Source organism: Candoia aspera, chromosome 15 (genome assembly GCF_035149785.1).
Source record: "Candoia aspera isolate rCanAsp1 chromosome 15, rCanAsp1.hap2, whole genome shotgun sequence".
Lineage (NCBI taxonomy): Eukaryota > Metazoa > Chordata > Lepidosauria > Squamata > Boidae > Candoia > Candoia aspera.
The window spans coordinates 12467122-12487132 of record NC_086167.1 but is presented as its reverse complement, the minus strand read 5'-3'; the positions used below and the strand labels follow the sequence as shown (position 1 = coordinate 12487132).

The 20011-nt window shown below is 43.3% G+C and overlaps 1 protein-coding gene and 1 non-coding gene across 8 annotated transcripts in view; both read left to right on the top strand.

Annotated features, from left to right (window-relative positions):
* Positions 1–3136: 3136 nt before the first annotated feature.
* Positions 3137–3276, top strand: LOC134505995 (small nucleolar RNA SNORA49). Its single transcript, XR_010068762.1, has one exon. It is a non-coding gene; the product is annotated as a small nucleolar RNA SNORA49 (small nucleolar RNA).
* Positions 3277–6601: 3325 nt separating this feature from the next.
* The window catches only part of EP400 (E1A binding protein p400), a 59324-nt gene continuing 45914 nt past the window's right edge, over positions 6602–20011 (top strand). For 4 of the 7 annotated variants that reach the window (XM_063315710.1, XM_063315706.1, XM_063315705.1 and 1 more), the window contains exons 1-6: positions 6602–6719; positions 8738–10065; positions 13040–13150; positions 16483–16570; positions 16967–17074; positions 17726–18132. In XM_063315710.1, the coding sequence (XP_063171780.1) occupies positions 8764–10065; positions 13040–13150; positions 16483–16570; positions 16967–17074; positions 17726–18132 (2016 nt within the window). In that variant the 5' untranslated portion in view covers positions 6602–6719; positions 8738–8763. The remainder of the gene's footprint in view (positions 6720–8737; positions 10066–13039; positions 13151–16482; positions 16571–16966; positions 17075–17725; positions 18133–20011) is intronic. The other 3 variants (XM_063315708.1, XM_063315707.1, XM_063315709.1) reach the window with 3 other exon arrangements.

Below are 20011 nucleotides of genomic sequence, written 5' to 3'. Positions count from 1 at the left end.
ATGGATAAAGAAGGGCAAAAATGATGCTCTTCATTCTCTCTGGAGCAATGGAACAGGAGACGTGCTGGCTAGAACAAACAGCGCTTTAATTATGCTTGATAAAAAATAATGTTTTTTTTTAAAAAGTTGGCTAAATTATGGCATTTTGTTAAAACACGTCAGAGAAAAATAATTATTTATCGGACTCTTATGGATAAGTGCAGGCCATTAAGAATGCTGTTCCCTTTTTATTTTCCAATACAGCCAAAATTACTTGTTCCTTTTTAAAGCTTTCTGTGACTATCCGCTCAGCCAATAGCGGATCCAATAATGACTGCAGTGACTATTTCTTCCTCTTGTAAAAACAATATTTAAAAAAAAAAAATTATTTGCATTTTATCATAGACCAAATAATGTGGTGGTGGAAACAGACTCTCGGTTGGAACCTCTAACTTTCATCTCCATTTTTTAAAAAAACTGTCTATTTGAGTTTTTTTTTTAATGCTCCTTTTGAAAAGAGAAATAAAGGCTTCTTACAGCATGAGGTGCAAGTTTTTAAAAATTATTTGTAGTCCAGGTTGCATATAATGCTGCTGTAATTTTGCTGATCTGGGGGAAGGTCAGGGAACACACTAAGCTTTGGGACCTGTCAAGAAAAAGAAATAAATGAGAATGTAATCGTTGTGCTTAGCAGCTGACTGTTAGTCCAGTACAGAAAGTGAAATGCTATGTTAGTATTAAGTGCATTTGTTTTGATCAGTGTGTGGTTTAAAACAGCAAGTGTTCTCTGTGGGCAGATCCTGTGCAATGGTTGTCTCAATTCCCAAAGCCAATTCACAAAGGGAGAAAGAATTATAATCAGCTAGTCAGAGCTGTCTCAAAAGTTGGTAGGCGGCTAAGGAGAAGTATGTAGATGATTGGGAATCCCCTACCCCCCCCCCCAAAAAAAACCAGTATAAGAATAAAAACACTTCTGGAAAATACACCTAAAAGAACAAATTTCAGAACAGCTCAATAAGTCACCGAAGTGGTGGGAAATGGGGGTGGTGGATGGTTAATAAAATGGATTTATTTATTTATTTATCTATCTATCTATCAATCAATCGAATTTATCACCGCCCATCTCCCAAAAGGGACTCTGGGTGGTTTACAATAAAACAAATAAAAATATAAAACTGTAAAATACATAATAAAATAAATACGATAAAAACCCAGTTGGCTGAAAGTTCTCTGTGATTGTCATGAGTAGTCTATATGGGAGATAACCAGGGCATGAGTGACTGTTCAAAGGGCCTCTCGCTCCAGGAAGGGGCATATTTTAGAAGAGAGAGTGGCAGAAAAATTCTCCAGTTCAGGATTCCAAAAATCAGAGTGGCGTTACATTGGGAAAATAGGTTTTACTTCTCAATAGAGGGAAATATGGATTATCTTGACCAGGGAGATATTCTATTCTATTCTACTCTACTCTACTCATATAGCCATGAATCTACCAAAAGGAATTTACAGCTAAGCTGACGGGAACAGCTTAGCTGTAAATAAATGGTCATTTATTATCGTTTATTCAGTAAACTATGATTAAATAAACTTTAACCTGTTATGTGGATCCAGTTATTATGTGAATATATGTGAATATGTTTTTATGAGCGAAATGGATGACCATGGGAGAGCCAAATTGGTGGAAAACTGCTGGAAAATTACCATTAATAATGATCCAGTTTAGAAAAATCTCTTTTTTCTTTGGGAGATCTGCAAAGCTTCACAAAAGCTACAATTTCCATGATAGAATCAATCTTGTTTGTTAAAACAATTTTAAAATAAAACATACAAATATATATCAAGCTTCACTAGCTGTTACTCCCTTTATGAATGTCAGCTTGGAAATCAATGCAATTCACAAGTCCGGACCTCTTATCTTTAAATATAAGTCACGTGCTTTCACTCAATAGTCTCATTGGTCAGGAGAGGCGAATTTGAACACCTCGCCTTACCAGCTATTTTGTCCTTGCTGCCTTCCGTAGCGGGAGCCTTGTTTTGCCAGTTTCACTCTTCCGCTTGCGATCGGCAGGCTGACCCATCCATTGCGCCTGCGCTGCCGGAGCCCTCCTTTGGAATCGACCAATAGATCTCTCTCCCCCCATGAAGAGCTCGCAATGGTATGATCGGGAGAGGGGGATCCTTAAGTGGTATCGCCCGGTGCAGAATTCGGGAGTATTTCGTTCAAAGGCTCAGTTTTACACGGGGGGAAAAATGGGTAGGAATTGTAAGTGGGTTAAATTCATTTTTTTTTAAAAAAAGAATTAAATTCATAAAAAAGAAATAGGGGAGGGCACTCCCCTGGGTGGTGGGAACTTAAAGTGAATATATAAATATAAATAAAATTTACAGCCGGTGCAATGGCAGCACTGATTGTTTTTAATGCATGGGGTTATGGGCGGTGAGTTTTATATATTTTATGATGGTTTTTTACCTGCTTTTATGCTTGTTTTTCAATAGTTGTATTGTTCTTTTGGGTTGTTTTTATATTTGTTTTAATTGCTTGCATGCCGCCTAGCGTCCTATAGATGAGAGGGGCGGCTATATAAATCGGAATAATTAATAAGTAAATAAATAATTTAATTCCATCACGAGCTCAGCTGTTTAGCACGGTCCTCTGGGGTTTTGCTTATCACGAAACCAAGGGTGTGAAATTGGAGTAATTGATAAATAGACCGTTTAGGTCCATCATGAGCTCAGCGGTTTAGCATTTTTCTTCTGTGCTTTTGCTTATCATGAATCCAAAGATGTGAACTGCTTTCTCAAGTGCGCTACGCTATTCCGTGTAACTTGATCCTCGTCCCCTGGAAGAGAAGAGAAAGGATCCAAAATGGGCAGGGGTTGGAAGGTTGCACTTCTGGAGCGAATCAGCTGTGCTGCAAAAGGCGGGTGGGAGGGAAAGAAAGAGCTTTTGAAATGTTCTAGCATTTCACTTCCAGCCTCTTCCAAGGTCAGTGTTTCTCATCCTTGGCAACTTTAAGATGCATGCACCCATGCCTAAGGTGGGACTAGAACTCACAGTCTCCCAATTTCTAATCTGGTGCTTACACCGCTACACCAAAGTGGCTCTCCATGTTATTTACAAGAGGTGGAATAATTAGAATATTGATTTGCAGCCCGTGCTTTTCCTCAGCCTTACTCCAGAGACTCCACAACCCATGGAGCTCCTTGGCATTGCCTGAGGATACAGTGAAAGGGTGCTGAACTTGCTGCCCAGAAGGGTGCTCGGTTCCCTTTTGAGGCCTGTAGGTTGGAGCAAACATACTTTTCAGCAACTCCAGATGGCAGTCTCCAGACGCTACTGTTTCTTTGCTTGCGTGAGATAGGAACCTTGGGCATTTTACTTCTCTTACATCAATATGTTTGCATCCCTGCAGCTCAGAAGGCTTGAGGTGGGGGGGGGGGGGAAATGTAACCACAGCATGGTTTGTGATGCCTCCAGCATCTGCTCAATGGCAGATTTTGGATTGCTTGTCTGAATTTCCAGTGAAACAAGAATGGTGATGTCAGTTTCTGGGAATGGGGTATGGCTATCCACCAGCTACTTTTTGCCAAGGTAAAGTTTAGCTCTTAATGTCAAATATTTTGGGAATTTCTGCTCTTAACTGGGGTGAAATGAATTCCTTTGGGTTGTCTTCATTCTTTGTGATCTCATTCCTTTTGTCCTTTACTTTTTCTTCCTTTCTTTTTTTTAAGGAAAAAATAAAGTACTTAAAGCAGCCTTCCTGAACTTAGCTAAGTGGCCTAAGGATGATGGGAATTGTCCAAAGAATTTGAAAGGTGCCAGGGTGAAGAAGGCTGGTTTAAAATCTTCTAGGAATTGAATATAGATATGTTAATGCCATTGCCTCCAGGTGTACCCTTAAATAGGTATATTTAAATCCTATCCTTAAATAGGATGCAAAACTGAAAGAGAGATGGTAACTGTAAAGACCAACTGACAAATGTGGGCACCAATTCTTTCACAGTGTATCTAATTATTATGTCTTTATTATATATTTAAAACTATTATGTGTTGAAAGACGGTGATCATCAGTTGATTGCTTGGGGTAAATTATCTCATATCTGACTTGCTAAATATATAGTTACGGCTGTTCTATTTCTGTTCCCCCCCACCCTTTAGGCACTTTGATTATAGCTGTGATGTTCATGATAGATAGCAATGTCTGAATGCCAATAACACCTACATAACAACAGCAGTTGATCTCCAGAACAGGTCCCAGCAGTGTGTTGTTGTTGTTTATTCATCCAGTCGCTTCCGACTCTTCGTGACTTCATGGACCAGCCCACGCCAGAGCTTCCTGTCGGTCGTCGACACCCCCAGCTCCCCCAGGGACAAGTCCGTCACCTCTAGAATATCATCCATCCACCTTGCCCTTGGTCGGCCCCTCTTCCTTTTGCCCTCCACTCTCCCCAGCATCAGCATCTTCTCCAGGGTGTCCTGTCTTCTCATTATGTGGCCAAAGTATTTCAGTTTTGCCTTTAATATCGTTCCCTCAAGTGAGCAGTCTGGCTTAATTTCTGTATTTATCTTGACAACAAGATATGTATCAAGATTCTCTCTTTTGGGTATGGGCAGAATACTTGACTTAACCAGGTTGTAACCTGAAAACATTGGAAGGAGTTCATCTGTGATAGTGGCATTGCACGGTTCGGCTATACCATTAAGAAGCGTAGCTGTTTGGTAGGAAAACCACAATGTTTTTCATGTTGGCATATGTCAATGATTGCTATGGTGGATCCTAGCAAATATGGCACATCTTTGTAGCTAACACCCAAGTGACTTTGGAGGACTGTTGTCTTAAATCCATGTCTGTATCTTCAAATTACTCAGGATTTAGAGGTCTGGTGTCATGAGCACTGATGGTGAGCAGGAGGGGGCCCCTATCCAGGGGGGAAAACACATGCGTAGTAGAGAGAATTTGAGCTGTCATTCAGAAAGACACAGAACAGTCCCGCCTTGACTTCTGGGGTTTATCTGTCTGGGTTTTCCCACACTTCTTCAGTTTGTTAGGATTTTCTGTCTACTGTAGCAGTAATAAAACACTAGAGACTTACTCCTCATCTCGGCGTGGTTCCTGCTTGTCAGGACATCTAATGTGTGTTTAGGATTTGTCTGATATAAAATAAACTATTCTAACAGCATGATTGTGTCTGGACTTGTTTTAAACTTTTTTTTAAACTTTCTCTATTTTAAATTCATAATCAGACCTTGCCTTGAGACCTGTGTCCTGTTCTGGATGCTGTGTTTGAGTGAAGGATTCAGACCACCCAGAACAGATTCAGAGAAGGACTGTGAGAATGAATAGGGGATTAGGAACTAAGTTATGGAGAATGAGTGAAAGAACTAGGGAAGTTCAGTAGTAAGAAAACTGAAGGAAAATAGCTTTCTTCAAATATCTGAAAGACTGTTGCCTGGGAGAAAGTCAAAACCTATTCTCTCTCAGCCCAGATGTAGGGCATGGAATAATGGTCTTATGTCGGAAGAGAGGGAAAATGTGTGGTATGTTGGTTACCATGTAAAACTTGAGGCACAAATGACCAGGCTCAAATTATCAAGATTAGAGGCGTGGAATGGGTAAGGAATGTATATACATATTATAGTAATTAGGGTAGTTTTATTTTATTGCTGAGCCAATTGTAACGAAATTTCATTTGAGTGTACACTTTGGTGTATAGCGAAATGACAATAAAAGTTATCCTATCCTATTTTGGACACATTATACAAAGACCTAGCTCTTTGGAAGGGGCTCTGATGCTGGGAAAGGTGGAAGGAAAGAGAAGAAGAGGGTGACCAGCAACAAGGTGGGTGGGTTCAGTTACAGTAGCCATGGGGGCACTGTTGGGAGACTTGAAGGACCACGTTAGGGATAGATTGTCATGGAGAAAATCTGTGTATATGGCTGTTAGGAGTAGAAAATGACTTGGTGTCCGATAATCAAGTCCGTATAGGATTGCAGAGTACGCGTCTATCCTCCAAATTTGGAGGTGTCCTGCTTTGAACCCAATTTCTGCCATGTGAAAATCTCTGCAAACAGTAAAGAAACTTCAGTTCTTTATTGAAACTCCTATTCGATAGTCCACTCTAAGGTCAGGGGCAGCCACCTGAACGTTCAGTGTGAACCAAAAGCCGCTTTATTTTGCATTGCGTGCTTCTGCAGGAGAACTTGAATGAATGCGTTCAAGAATCGGGGCATCGCTAGAGAACTTCTCTCCTTAGGAGAAGCATAAACCCCATTTGTCTATTTAGAACACGGTTCCTCAGAGGAACCTTGGCGACGCTAAGCTGTGCGGACTTCAACCCCCAGAATTCCCCAGCCAGCAAAGCAGAGCCAGAAGCAAATCCTGTTATCAGCAACGCCTCCCTACTGCGCATGCGGAGCGCGGACTTCCCCCTCCTTCCGTCCCGTTCCGCGTCCAAGCCAGGCGGCGTTTCTTCCCGCATGCGCAGCGGGGCGCCCTCCCAGCCGCGGAGTAAAAGGAAACCGTCGTTTTCGTGGGTTTTGGCCCTTGCCGGCGCTCGTCCGCCGGCGCATGCGCCCTTTTTTGTTGTCTTCCCCAGGCTCCTCCCCCGCCGCAGTCCGTTTCCTGTCAGGAGCGGATGGCTGAAGCTGGGCCCGGCTCGGAGCGGGCGATCTTCGCGGAGGGCCGGTGGACGCTTCTCTCGCGCGCTTCGGCTTCCTGAGAGCCGACGCGGGAGGGAGAAGGTAGCGAGCGGGGCGGCGGGGACGGGAGGGCAGGCGGCCTAGGCCGCTCGGAAGGAACGTTACAGTCCCCGCCCCCCCCACAAAATCCCAGGCGCCGCGCGCGCGCCCCTGCAAAGAGAGGCATAACGGGAAGCGGCAAAGGCCAAAAAGGCCCGTGCGAGGACGCGAACGCGATCGCGGCGCCCTTCCAGCGACGGAGGGCCCTTTTCATTGGCCGTGCGAGGCAGGGCGGCCAGCCGGGACCCGCGGCCTTTCTGGGCTCTTGCTCCTGCTGTTGATCCCCATCCTCCTCTTAATCGTCGTTAGCAGCGACGTTAACAGCCGCTGTTAAGGCTCACGGGAGGTCCTAGAGACTCAGCGCCCCCGAGTTGCGTGGAGCTGAAGGAGCCTCTTTCCCTGAATTTGGGAGAGAAAAAGCACTTTCACCTTTTGCAAAAGTGGCTTTTCTCCCCTCCCCCCCCAACAATACAAATCGCAAGTATTTCGATTTAAAGCAAAAAGCGTTTATTAAGGAGGGGTTGAGGCGTTTTACAGGGTCCTGAAACAAATGATACGTACAGGTAGGCCTCACTTAACAACCATTCGTTTAGTGACTGTTCGGACTTACGACGGTGCTGGGAAAAACCAGCTCACAACCGGTCCTCACACTTACGACTGTCGCAGCATCCTGTGGTCACGTGATCGCCATTTTCGACCTTCCAGGCCAGCTTCTGGGAAGCAAAATCAGTGGGGAACCATGTGACTCGCTTAACGGGCACGTGGTTTGCTTAACCCTTGCAGTGATTCGCTTAGCGGCCGCTGCAAGAAAGGCCATGATCTTCGAAGTGAGATTTCTGTGGAAAAGAGGATAATTGGTTCCAGCTCGATGGAAAAAGGCGATGAAAAATCTTACACGTAAATGTTTAGGTGTTTACTAATGAAATGCTCTATAAGAGTAAAAGAGGATTAACCATACCCAAAGAGTATCTGCTATCTTCTGTGATATATTTCCTGTATTTTGCTGTAGTTCTTCAAAATGAGCCAATTCTTTTTCGAGCTTTCCTCAAATGGAACTTGCCTTTTCTCCGTTTTGCGCTCGTGACGACTGTCATCCAAAGCCTCAATTGTGCATGCGCTAGCCTTGCAGTAACTAAAGTTTGGCTCGCATTAAACAGGACCTAGTATCAATTTATAATTCTCACTAACTTGAATATTGCCCTATTTGAACTCACGCTAATCTTGGCCTACCTGTAAATATATAGTGATGCAAATAGTTTTCTTGTTTGTAATTCTAATGTGTAAATTGCCTAGAGCTTCTTTGGGGGTTGAGATGGCATGCAAGTTAATAAATAAAAATACAATTGCTGCTATTACTACTTTTCCTTGTGGCTGTGTTGCTGTTCTTGTGAACTATTGATTTTCTAAGAGTTTTCTTGCTTTTAATCCTAGTGTGTACACTGCCTAGAGTTTCTTTTCTTTCTTTGCCTAGTGTTCCTATTGAGGTGGCCTGCAAATCGATAAATAAAACTCCTAAACACCAAGGTCTCTTAATTGTGTCCAGGGTCAAAATTAAAATCAAATAAATTGGTTTGATTTGATCAAGTAAAGTCAACTTTACAGCCAGAGATATTGAAAAGATAGACAACCGTTAACATGCTTAGCTCAGAGGTTACTTTTGTGAAAGGCTTCTCTTTATTTAATTAGGAAGGTATATTTTCAGTTAGGAAGAAGGGTGCCATCAAATTAGGTTTGATTCAGTGATTTCTTGCACAAATGCTTATCACCTGAATCCATAGCTCTTCCAAGATTCTGTCTGTTTTCTGTCGTCTGCCTCTTCTGTTTCCCTCAACCTTGTCAAGCATAACCCTTCTTAAAAGCCAAAAGCTATTCGGAAAGGGGTTTTCCTTTCTTTCCCCTCTTAACCTCTTTGTGTTTTATAAACTTAGATACGGAATTGTAGAACGTGCTGGTCAGTGGCCATAGCAAGGGACTTGACTTCCGTTTCCCTTAATGGAACTTTGTAACCCATCTTCTTCTAGAAGCTGAGATTGCTGCCGGCGCGATAATGCACCATGGGACTGGTCCGCAGAATGCACAGCGTCAGCTCCAGCGGTCCCGTTCCTTCACCGGCAGCGAGGGGGAAGAGCAGCAGGCCAACCTGCCACAGTCGCCAGCACCTTCCTTTGCTCCTTCGGCAAGCCCTTCTGCGCCTCAGTCTCCCAGTTACCAAATCCAGCAGTTTATCATGAGCAGGAGCCCAGTAGCTGGGCAGAACATGAACATCACCTTGCAGAATGTGGGCCCCGTTTCGACGACAAACCAGCAGATCACACTTACCCCGCTGCCGATCCCAAGCCCGACATCCCCTGGCTTTCAGTTCAGTCCTCAGCAAAGAAGGTTTGAGCATGGGTCCCCCTCCTACATCCAGGTCACTTCCCCACTGCCACCTCAGGTTCAGTCTCAGAGCCCCACCCAGCCCAGCCCAGTGTCAGTTCAGACCATTTCAAGCGTCCGGGCAGGCACCCCGGGGCCCGGCTTGGGGTTGTGCAGCCAGAGTCCAACGCGTGGCTTCGTCGATGCCAGTGTGCTGGTGAGGCAGATCAGCCTGAGCCCTTCGAACGGCGGGCACTTCGTGTATCAAGAAGGGTCCGGCCTCACCCAGATCGCCCAAGGTGCCACGGCTCAGGTTCAGCTTTCCTCCTCTGGCACATCTGCCACCGTGAGGGAACGCAGGCTATCCCAGCCCCATTCTCAGACTGGAGGCACCATCCACCATCTTGGACCTCAAAGCCCGGTCACCAGTGGAGGAAATATCCAGCCTCTACCTAACCCTGGACACATCGCAACGAACAACCTGCCGCCGCAGATCAGCAACATCATCCAAGGGATGCAACAGCAGCAGCAAGGGCAGCCGTTGAGCAGACCCCTCGGATTCGATAGGACTTCTGCTGGATTAATAGCTGGGGTTGGAGGGCCCGCCTTTGGAATTACATCACCACCCCCTCCCACAAGTCCTTCCCGAGCGAGCATACCTCAAGGACTGACAAGCCTCCCCCTCACACCCTCCGTATGCGCCATTGTGAAGAAAGCAAAGAAAGTGGAGGAAATCCCCCCTGCTACTCCGGAAGCTGCTCAGATGAGGAAACAGTGTCTGGAGCACCACCTCAAGCAGATGGAGACGCTGAAAGATGCTTTCAAAGAGTATTTGATTGAGTTGTTTTTCCTGCAACACCTGCAAGGGAACATGATGGATTTCTTAGCCTTTAAGAAGAAGCACTGCATGCCACTGCAAGCTTACCTTAGGCAAAATGACTTGGATCTGGAGGAGGAGGAAGAGGAGGAGCAATCCGAAGTTATCAATGATGAGGTAGGAATTACTTTTGTAAATCTTTGCTAAAACTGAGAGTAGGTTAGCTGGCGTTTCAAAGGCTGTGGCTCCGCATGCCTAAACAAAGTTGAATTGGAATTTTGTCAGGGAGCAGCATTGTTGGGACTACATTGTTCGACTGGCCTAGCAGTTAGTGCCTCCGTCTGCAATATTCATTCTGAATTACGGTATTAACGCTAATGTTAGAAATAAGCATGCAGGGCATCCATTTTGGATTGGGGTAAATTTAGAAGCGTCTTTTAATACAGCTTTGAGGGGTCATTATAAAATGGGGAAGTTCAAGGAAATGGCAGAGTCTCTATGTGCACAGTGATGGTTGCGTCAAAGAAACATCAGGGTACGAATGAGATAATGAAGTGACTCCTTTAAAGGAGTTAGAATTGAGCATGAAATGATCTTAAGTCTTGGTTTTTGCTTCACTTTAGCGTATCACTTTATGATCTAAGATTTTCTTCTGGTTGTAACCCAAATGTATTGTCAGAAAAGGCCGTTTTAATGAGGAATAAGTTGTAGGCCATTTATTTATACCTGCATTCTCCAATGTAGAGAGAGAGGTGGGGGAGCTTAATCCAAAGAACTCTGTGGCTCTTTTACATATTTGCTGTGGAAGAGAAAAATATATAAATAATATGTTACTGATTGAACCTGGATGTAACTTTTGGTTCCTGATTCATCCTCATTCATTATGGTTTTTAAACGTTGTGAATTGGTTACCCCGATCCAGTGTTTTCTTTGATTGTCTTACTGAAATTGCCCAATCTCCAGCTTCTTTCTGGAAAAAAAAATTCTAATCTAATGCTGTCTATACTTTTCCAAGAGTAAACGCTCTTGAATTTAGTCAGACTTGTTGTTCGGCAATTGTTTATGTTTATCTCCTTTTGCTTATTTATAAAACCGAGGCATAAACTATGCCAGTCTTTTATGTTGAACCTTCATTCAGCTCAATGAATATTCTTTACACAATTCCACAGCTTAGAAACACCTCTCTTTTTTAAGAGAGAAAGAAAAAAAATATTTAATTGGCATTTTATTAATATTTTATATCCTTCAGTTCCAGTTTGGAGTGTCATTTGTTTAACAGAAAGTTGTTTTGTTATGAATAAGGAACGTTTATTTCTGTGGTATTTGTATTTTTTGGATTGAGGCCTTGTGAATTGACCCAGTTGCTATTTAACTTTGTTAAAATTATGGAATATTTAGTTTTTGACTCGCAGATACCATTTTCTGAGAGAGGTTTAAATTTGTAAGGTAAGGCAGATTTGGTTTTAATCAAAAATAGTGAATATAATTGTAGTGTTAGTAAACTAATGGTATGTTTGCTTCCATCATAGTGGTAGTGGCTGTGGTCCTAAAAAACTAGGGATAGTAAATAGTGAGCAGGCTTTCAAATTAGATTGGATTGTTCATTAGGCATAATAAATATTCAGAATGTGGTAAGTGCTGCATCTCCATCACACAGGAAATTAATTATTTTGTACTGCTGAATCAATCCTAATAAAATAACCAATTAAGCCATGAAAAGCTCTCACATCGATGTAATGTACCTTTGTTTGATTTTAAACTTAGAATATTTAGCTAGAGGCTCCGTGTTTTAAAAATAGGTATTATTGAGAAAGTCCCATTAAAGTCTATTCACCTGAGAAAGGTGAGGTGGCACAAAAACTGCATAGCTTCTGTGCCCAAAATTAATTATACTCTTTTCTGTTCATTGTGATAATTTAAAAGGTGGAGTTTTAGCTGTTTCGCCCCACAAGGTATCTTTTCTTAACGGTCCATCTGATTTGATTTATGCAATTGTTGGATTTCTGTGACACGCAGGCTTTTGCTTCCAGTTTTTAATCCTGCAAGTAATCTTTATTTGATTGAGTTGCTTTTTGGTTGGACTGGACAAGTGCGCTGTTTGTTTGTTTGTTTGTTTGTCTCTATGATGCTCACTGAGGTATCCAGCTAAACATTTCTTGCATCTTTATTGTCCTAACTACCAGGAAACACACTGAGACAATGAACTGGTCTCTAATATTTATTGCTAGTACATAACAGGAATCCTAACAAACTGAAGAAGCGTGGGAAAAACCCAGCCATATAAACCCCACAGGTTAAGGCGGTCCCGATCTGTGTCTCTTTGAATGGCTGACCAATTCCTCAGTGCTACGCATGCGCTTGACAGTCTGGGTGGGAGCCCCCTGCTCGCCATCCTTACTCATGACATTTATGCTCCTTTTGGGAAATCTGTTTATAGGGGCAGTAAGTAAAAATTGGTCTAAATGGATTTAGGGAAGGCTTTTACAAAACCACGGAAAAACTGTCTTCCGTGGCCAGAAAATGATAGCGTGTGAAACTTTGACACATAAGGCCCTCCTTCATTCCTTCGTATTTTGTAATGTTCCTCTTTTACCTTCTTCATCTTCTACTAAGCTAAAGCAACTGCACCTCATCCCTCGCCTGGGCAGGGCTGACCATTATGGGAATGGTGGTTGGCGGGGTGGGGGGCAACGGGAGGTATGCTCATTGCTTAATCAATGTCTGGGGCTTTTCTAAGTGTGAACTGTCTGTCGTGCTAATTTTGTTGTTTGTTAGAAAGCCAAGATCTCAGAAGTTAACCCACGCTAATGTCTACGTTCAATTTCAATATAGACTTTTGCACGGCAAGGGTGAAAGAGTAAAATAAATACTTATTTGATTTCTCTAGCCGCCCATCTCTACAAGTTGCTCTGGGCGGCATACAAGCTGCTGCTAGTTTGTCCCTCAACTCTTGTTTTGCTATTTAACAACAAAGCAGAACTCTTTAAAGAAAATAATCAGGGTTCAATGAAATTACATGGATGGGCCTTTTGTTCTCAACCCCACTGCTGTAATGCAAAGTGGGGTGTGTTGATCAGATTTTTTTTTTTAAAAAAAAGGATGAAAGGAAATGATTTCCCTTTTTGTTTTTCCCCAAAATATCTTCTCTCAGGTAAAGGTTGTGACAGGAAAGGATGGGCAGACTGGTACTCCTGTTGCTATAGCAACCCAGCTTCCTCCAAATGTTTCTGCTGCTTTTTCAACTCAGCAGCAACCATTTCAGGTACTTTTTCAATGGTTTTAAACTCAGTTTCATCCCAGATGATGATGATGATGATGATCATTATTTTTCCTCAGTCAGATTTGGTATTTGAAAATGGAATCTGTTTTTTTCCCCAAGAGCCCATCCCTTCTCATTTTATAAAAAATGAGCAATAAAACATTTCAACTTTTCAAATGCATGAGTGTTCATGGGATACTAAGAAAGTTTTTTTTTTCCTTGTCTCAAAGTTGCTGGCTTATTTCATTAACTTCCGGCTTTTAATGTGTTCCACTTTGGTTTGCTTGTCCTTTGGTTCCCTTGTATGTTCTACCTGGTAACTGTGGGTCTCTCTCTGTCTGTGAATTCTTTCTAAAAATTCTTCCTGGGAGTGGTGGTGGCCCTCCAACGCTAAAATACAAACATGACAGGTTTGCAACTGTGCCTTCCTTCTTTCTGGTCCAGGTTAAGCTAGCACATATATACAGTCCAATGGCATGCTAATTTATTGCCAAATGTAGGCATTACAGAATTGCTGGATTAATTGTAAGTGCAGTGAAGCAAGCATGGGATTTATGGCATGTGCTGCAAATAATACTTTGATTCAATACTAATGACAAACCATGGTTGAGTGTTACAAGAGGGAGCCTTTGCAAATCTTGGACCAGGAGTTTCCTTTCTTCCTGCAACAGGAGATGTATAGTTTGGGCATTTAAACTTTAGAGAATGAAGTCCTCTAAATCTTGTTTGCTCTTATCCAGGGATAGGAAAACTTGGGGCTAGGGAAGCATTTGGAATTATGACAGCATGTACTGAGTGTACTCACAAAAGGGCTACAATGGGACATGACATTGACTTGACACAAGCATGGCCAGGCACAAAATACCCATTTTCCAGAAGATGAGCTCCATACTACTCCAACACTGGTCTGTCATCCCTGTGAGACCTCTGGGATCCAAAAATGTTTTGAAGTAATAGATGCTTAGGTCTTAGATCTTTTTAATTTTTTTAATTAAAAAGATATTTTTAAAATGTCACACGGGGCACCTAGCGTGCATCGGTAGAAATATCAGGCAATACTGCCTTTCTCTGCTCTGTTTACTCAGTAGAGTTAAAGTAAGTCATTGCTTCCAGAATTCAGAAGCAACAAAGCTCTGCTTAGTGCAGAAGCCTTTACAAAGGGAAACGAGAGATGAGATATGCTTTCCTAAGGTTCATATCATTCTTGGAATGACCGACCATTTGTTTTCAATGCGTCTGAAACAGGCCATGGTGATCAAGAATCAGCAGGGACTTTTGAGATCAAGAATCCAATCCCTTGCTTAATGTCCATTCTCCAGTGCATAATGCAACCTTAATGGGGCTGCTGTGGGCTTTAGAAAACATTTGCTGCCCTCAGTGCTGCCCAGAGTCATTATGAGTTGGGTAGCCTATAAATGTGCTAAATAAATCAATGTCAACTGAGCCTCCTTATGCAAATGAGTTTCCAAAGCAGCATAGAGAATCTACTAGTTACTACTAGGGTGATGTTACTACCCCTATATTTGTAAGCCTTGTTATCTGGAGCAGGGCTTCCAATTACTGGTTCAATAAAGATAAATGTCCTTGCAGAAAATATCCGGGCTTCTTCATTTGAGGTAGTTGGGAGAATTTGACTGAAGGGAAATTAAGGAGATTTTAAAAAATCTGTCCTGTATAGAAGTGGATGGAGAACAAAACTAGATCCCCCCGTGAACTTGATGGGGCTTAGATACTGAGTGAGTCAAAAGATGCACTTCTTCCTTCCAAGCTAGATTATTTATTTTATTTTTATTTTGTTTATTAAATTTATATCACCTCCCATCTCCCCCAATGGGGGACTCTGGGCGGTTTACAATAAATAGCATTAAAGCATAGCCAGATAAAAATTACATTAAAATATACATAAAAGCAAATGTAAAATCCAAGTGGAGATGGATCACTAAGGGGTACTATGGCGCCAGCCATCCCCAGGTGGAGCTATCACTCTCCCCCTCCCAAGCAAGGCGGCAGAACCGGGTCTTAAGTTTCTTCCGGAAGTCTGAGAGTGAGGAAATCTGTCTCCGGGGGCAAGATGTTCCAAAGGGCGGGCGCCACTGCAGAGAAGGTTCGCCTCCTGGACCCCGCTAGATGAAATTCCTTTGCTGATGGGGTCCGTAGCATGCCCTCCCTGCCTGACTGGGTGGGACGGGTCGATGTTATGGGGACGAGATGGTCCCTCAGGTACCCTGGTCCCATGCCATGTAGGGCTTTAAAGGTGATGACCAACACCTTGAATTGGACCCGGAAGCAAACTTGTGCCCAATGCAGCTCGCGTAACAGTGGGGTCACATGGGCTGATTTTACAGCCCCAATAACTGTCCGCGCAGCCGCATTCTGGACCATTATGTCTTCAAAAGGGAATTAGTCAAAATAATTTGTGGAGTAAGAGAGTTCAGGTGATGGATGTTAACTGGATAGTTAAACAGATGCTCCATGCCTAACTGCAAAACACCTCTTCCTTGGGAACAAGAATGGAGGAAGCTGTTGCCTTAGCAGCCTGTGAAGTATTAAGTAGACTCTTTTAACTGTTTGTTGGAAAAATGAGGATGCTGGCCAGGATGGACATTTGATCTCATTTCATGGACACGTCCCACTCTTCTAACGCATAGTCCCACTTCACTTATAAAACTGGCGACATTTATTGCCAAGGAAATGACAAGATGTGGAAGGGCTTCCTGGCTGTGTGCATAGGAGACCAAATGACAGTGGTTTAGAAGAAAAACATTGATAAGGCAGGAGCTTGCATTGGGAACTGGAGTGAACCCTGTGTACGTAAAATTATTTCCAGTAACACTGTAATGGCAAATTGCTGGAAGTTTCTTGTGTATAGAAATTGGAAATTGGGCAGGTAACGTCAGTTGCACGATTATAGATGAGAGAAATAGGGGGAGAGAGAAAGTGTATTGAATTTTGGAGAAAGTCACACATGTAATATTGCAAGCGTTGAGCTCTTGATGGATCAGCTTTTAATGCAAAATAAGCGATTGGTTATACTATGAGGGTAGAAACAAGAAGGTGAGAGATTTGAATTGCAAGAGAGGAAGGCTTTTAGCATATTCTTTTGTTATTAGGAAAGAGAGACCCAACCAATTGGCACATATATCTTGTTTATATGTAGCTTTTATATCTGTCATTTAAAAGATCACATAAAATGGATGCAAAGGCAAACGCTAATCCTTGAAAATGAAAATAAGTGCACATTCCTCCATTACAGACTTTTTAAAAACAGTGGTTAACTGCCCTTGAGGAAACTGCCTTCAACAGACGTTTGACTTTTCTGTTTTGTTTTACAATAGCAGGCGCATGCAGGGACTCCAGTAACGGGAACTGTGAATGCCATAGAAATTGAAGCCTTTAAGAGACAACAAGCCCTTGCATCAGCAGGTATGGCCTCCTTCAGCAGAACTTCTTTTGATCCTTTCAGGGTTTCAACCCAAAGACTTTTCAATTAGCACTTCTTCAAACTGCTTTCCTCAGCTTGATCATGCTGCCAAAATGTTTGGCTGGTCTGTTGGGATGGAAAGTTCAGTCCATGTCACATTGTTCTCTCGCAGCCATATTTGAGAAGCGACATCTGCCACTGCTCTACGCTTTTGTAGTATTTATGAAAAAAAAAACACCTCAAAATATTTCTAAGCTATCTTTTAGGGCCACCCCCCTCCCAGTAGGTTTGTAGATATCGAAGCTCATCTTAAAACTCACGGGAGCACTGTTGTAAACCTTATAACCTGAACCCCTTGTGCTCTTATCCTGCCATAAATGGAATTTGAATATCACCAGATTCGTCTAAGAGACCCCGAATTGAAGTGGGCCGTCATGGGATGGTTTTTCAGCATCCGGGCGTGGCTTCAGGAGTCCCTCTTCAACAGCTTATGCCAACTGCACAAGGTACTGTGTTGCCACCTGCCAGCCCAAGATTAATTTAGCAAGGGCGGCGGGGTGGGGGAAGCAGAAGCCTCCTAGAATGGAACCACTTTGAGCTCTCTGGTTCTGCCCCCACCCCCTTGCAAATTAATGTTTGGTGTGAAATGGCTTGTTCATGTCAAAGGAGCTGGGGAACAAGCTCAAGCGATGCATGCGGGCATGGAAAAACCAGTCATGCACGTTGAGGCCAAAATAATTCGCTCTGGAGCCCTGGTAGTTTGCAGACAGGTGACACCCTTTTTTTTTTTAGTGCATACATTTGTACCACGTGTCTTGTTTTTGTTTTGTTCCGTAATTATCTGTTAACACTTCTTAAACTGTAGGACATTTAGCCACTTAGTTAATAATGAGGTTTGTTTGCTTCGCGTGTCTTGATTCGTTATGCCACGTCTTCCAATTCTGTGCACGGCCAAGCTGGGTCGATTGACTGCCTCACTGGGATTCTCCCGTGACTTTTAATTTATAAGTCTGTGAAGGTATTTTATTTAACGAACATGGTCGAGTGGCCAAGTAAGTAGAAAGCCAAACCTTTTATGTCCTCGCCGTGCTCTGGTATGCTACAGGTATAGGTTGTTAACCTTTGCCACCTTCATTTTTTTTCCCCTTGCTTTGCAGGTGGCATGCCCCCCACCCCACAAACCGTGCAGCTGACGGGACAGAAGAAGAACCAGCAGCAGTACGACCCCTCGAAAGGTCCTCCGGTGCAGAATGCCGCCAGTCTCCACACCCCTCCCCCTCAGCTGCCAGGGAGGCTGCAGCCAAGCAACGTGCCCCTCACCTCCCTCCCGCCAACGCTGCAGCTGGCAACGCAGACCACTCAGATGAGCGACCCTCCGGTGCAGCAAGCCACGATCCACGTGAAGGCCCAGCCCCAAAGCGTGTCTGTCACCGCTGCCTCAGTGGCTGCTGTGTCACACGGCCAAGTTCAAGCACCAGCTCAGCCACAAGGGCAGCCAACAGCCCATGCACCGGGGCAGATGGCATCACTGGTGGTGTCCTCCCAAACTCCATCCCAACAGCAGGTATATTGGGGCAGTTAATCTGCGTTTTTGTGATTGTTGGAAGTCTGTTCCAAAGAGTACAAGATCCCTTTTGCAGAATCCTTTTTTTTTTTAAAGATGGAAGTATGAGTTATCCCCTTAACAACAATTTCCATATCCAAGCTGGCTTTAATCTCAGCTCACTCTATTTTTATTTTTTTTAAATAATTTTTATTGACATTTTTTAGATGCGCATGAAAGCATATAAAGAAAAGTTAGAGGAAGCAAAAAGGTAAAAGAAAAAATGAAGACGGCAATACAGCTTAATCATCTTTTTTTTTTCCTTTAAGAAGTGACTTCCAATCTTCTTTGCAGCAGTTACAAATAAAGTTGTTATCCCTCCTCCCTCATTCAGATTAAATTACATAGATCCCTTCTGTCCCATATTTGACTCCTTTTCCAGTCTGCACATCCACAAATCACCATTTCCCTTTTTTCTGTTTTCAGCAAAAACTCCATAAAAGGTTTCCAGTCTTTTATAGAAGCAATTACTGTTTTATCCCTGACCAAATAGATCAGTTTTGCCATTTCTGCTAATTCTGTCATCTTATCAAACCGTTCCTGCATTGTGGGTATTTCAGTATTAATCAAGGCTCACTTTAAATGGAATTCTTTTATGAGCGTGACAGTCCAGAACACACGTGCCATGCGTTACCCTTCAAACGTGTACACCTTCATGGCTAACCGCTTACCTTTTAAAAAGATACGTGCACGTTTTGCGCAGCTGACCCTTTGACCTTTGCTGCTTGCATACAAAGAGAAAAGCCATAGAAACTGCACACAGGTAGTTCAGATACAATGTCTGCTTAATATTGGGGGAACAGAGCTTTCCCAAAAGAGACAATAGAAAAGCCAAAAGACCAGTACACTCCCTTGCCAGCAATCAACACCCAGAGCTGCAAAAGTCAACACTAGGATTAACACCAGATGAACCATCAAACAGCACAATACACCCTAATCAAGGAACTATCAACTCAATCAACCAAGCAGCAGCCCAATCAAAGAACTCCCAAGGAGAGAACAGCACCCCCACCAACACAAGCAGGGCAAGCCACAGTATATAAACTGAGAGCAAGGCCCACTCCCTCTTCGCACTGAAGATGTTGCCTAGGCTGGCAGTGAAACGTCTGCAAGAAAACAACCAGGCTCAGAGAGCACCGAGGACTCCACAGAACAGAGCTTTGTACGTGAACATTCCAGCTCTGCACTGTTCTCTGAAGTTTTTGTGCAGATTGTATAATTCAGAAGGTGTGCAAGAATGGGAAAACGTCGATGACTCCTGTTTTTCCTTCTTGGCCTCTGGGTCTTGTGATTTCCTTAAGATGTTTTGGAGGGCTCTGGTTGGTTTGAACATCCCTAACACTCCTTCCTCCTCCTGTTTTTCCCCACAACAACCACCCTGTGAGGTGGGTTGGGCTGAGAGAGAGGGACCGGCCCAAAGTCACCCAGCCGGCTTTCGTGCCTAAGGCGGGACTAGAACTCACAATTTCCTGGATTCCAGCCTACAGCCTTAATCGCTAGACCAAACTGCCTCTCCTCCACTTACCCCATATAAGTAGGTGGTGCCTTGCACTCTGGTGGGGTTGAATCTGAAGTCCTCCTCTTGGGAACAGCGTTGAAGGCCAAGTGTTCCTAGTGCCCTTGATTCTTGGTCAATTACCCTTCATTAGGAGGTGTTGTATATGTGAGTGTGGGGTGGCAGATGCCCATGTTTTGATTTCTGCAGTGTACAGTTGTGTCGCCATGCACGTTCTTCCCTTCCTAACTAGGGACCTCGTTGTGTACAAAAACTGACTCAGACACGGACTGCCAACTGTTCAGATCCAAGGCCAGAGCAGTAATGCTTCCTTTCAACAAGGGT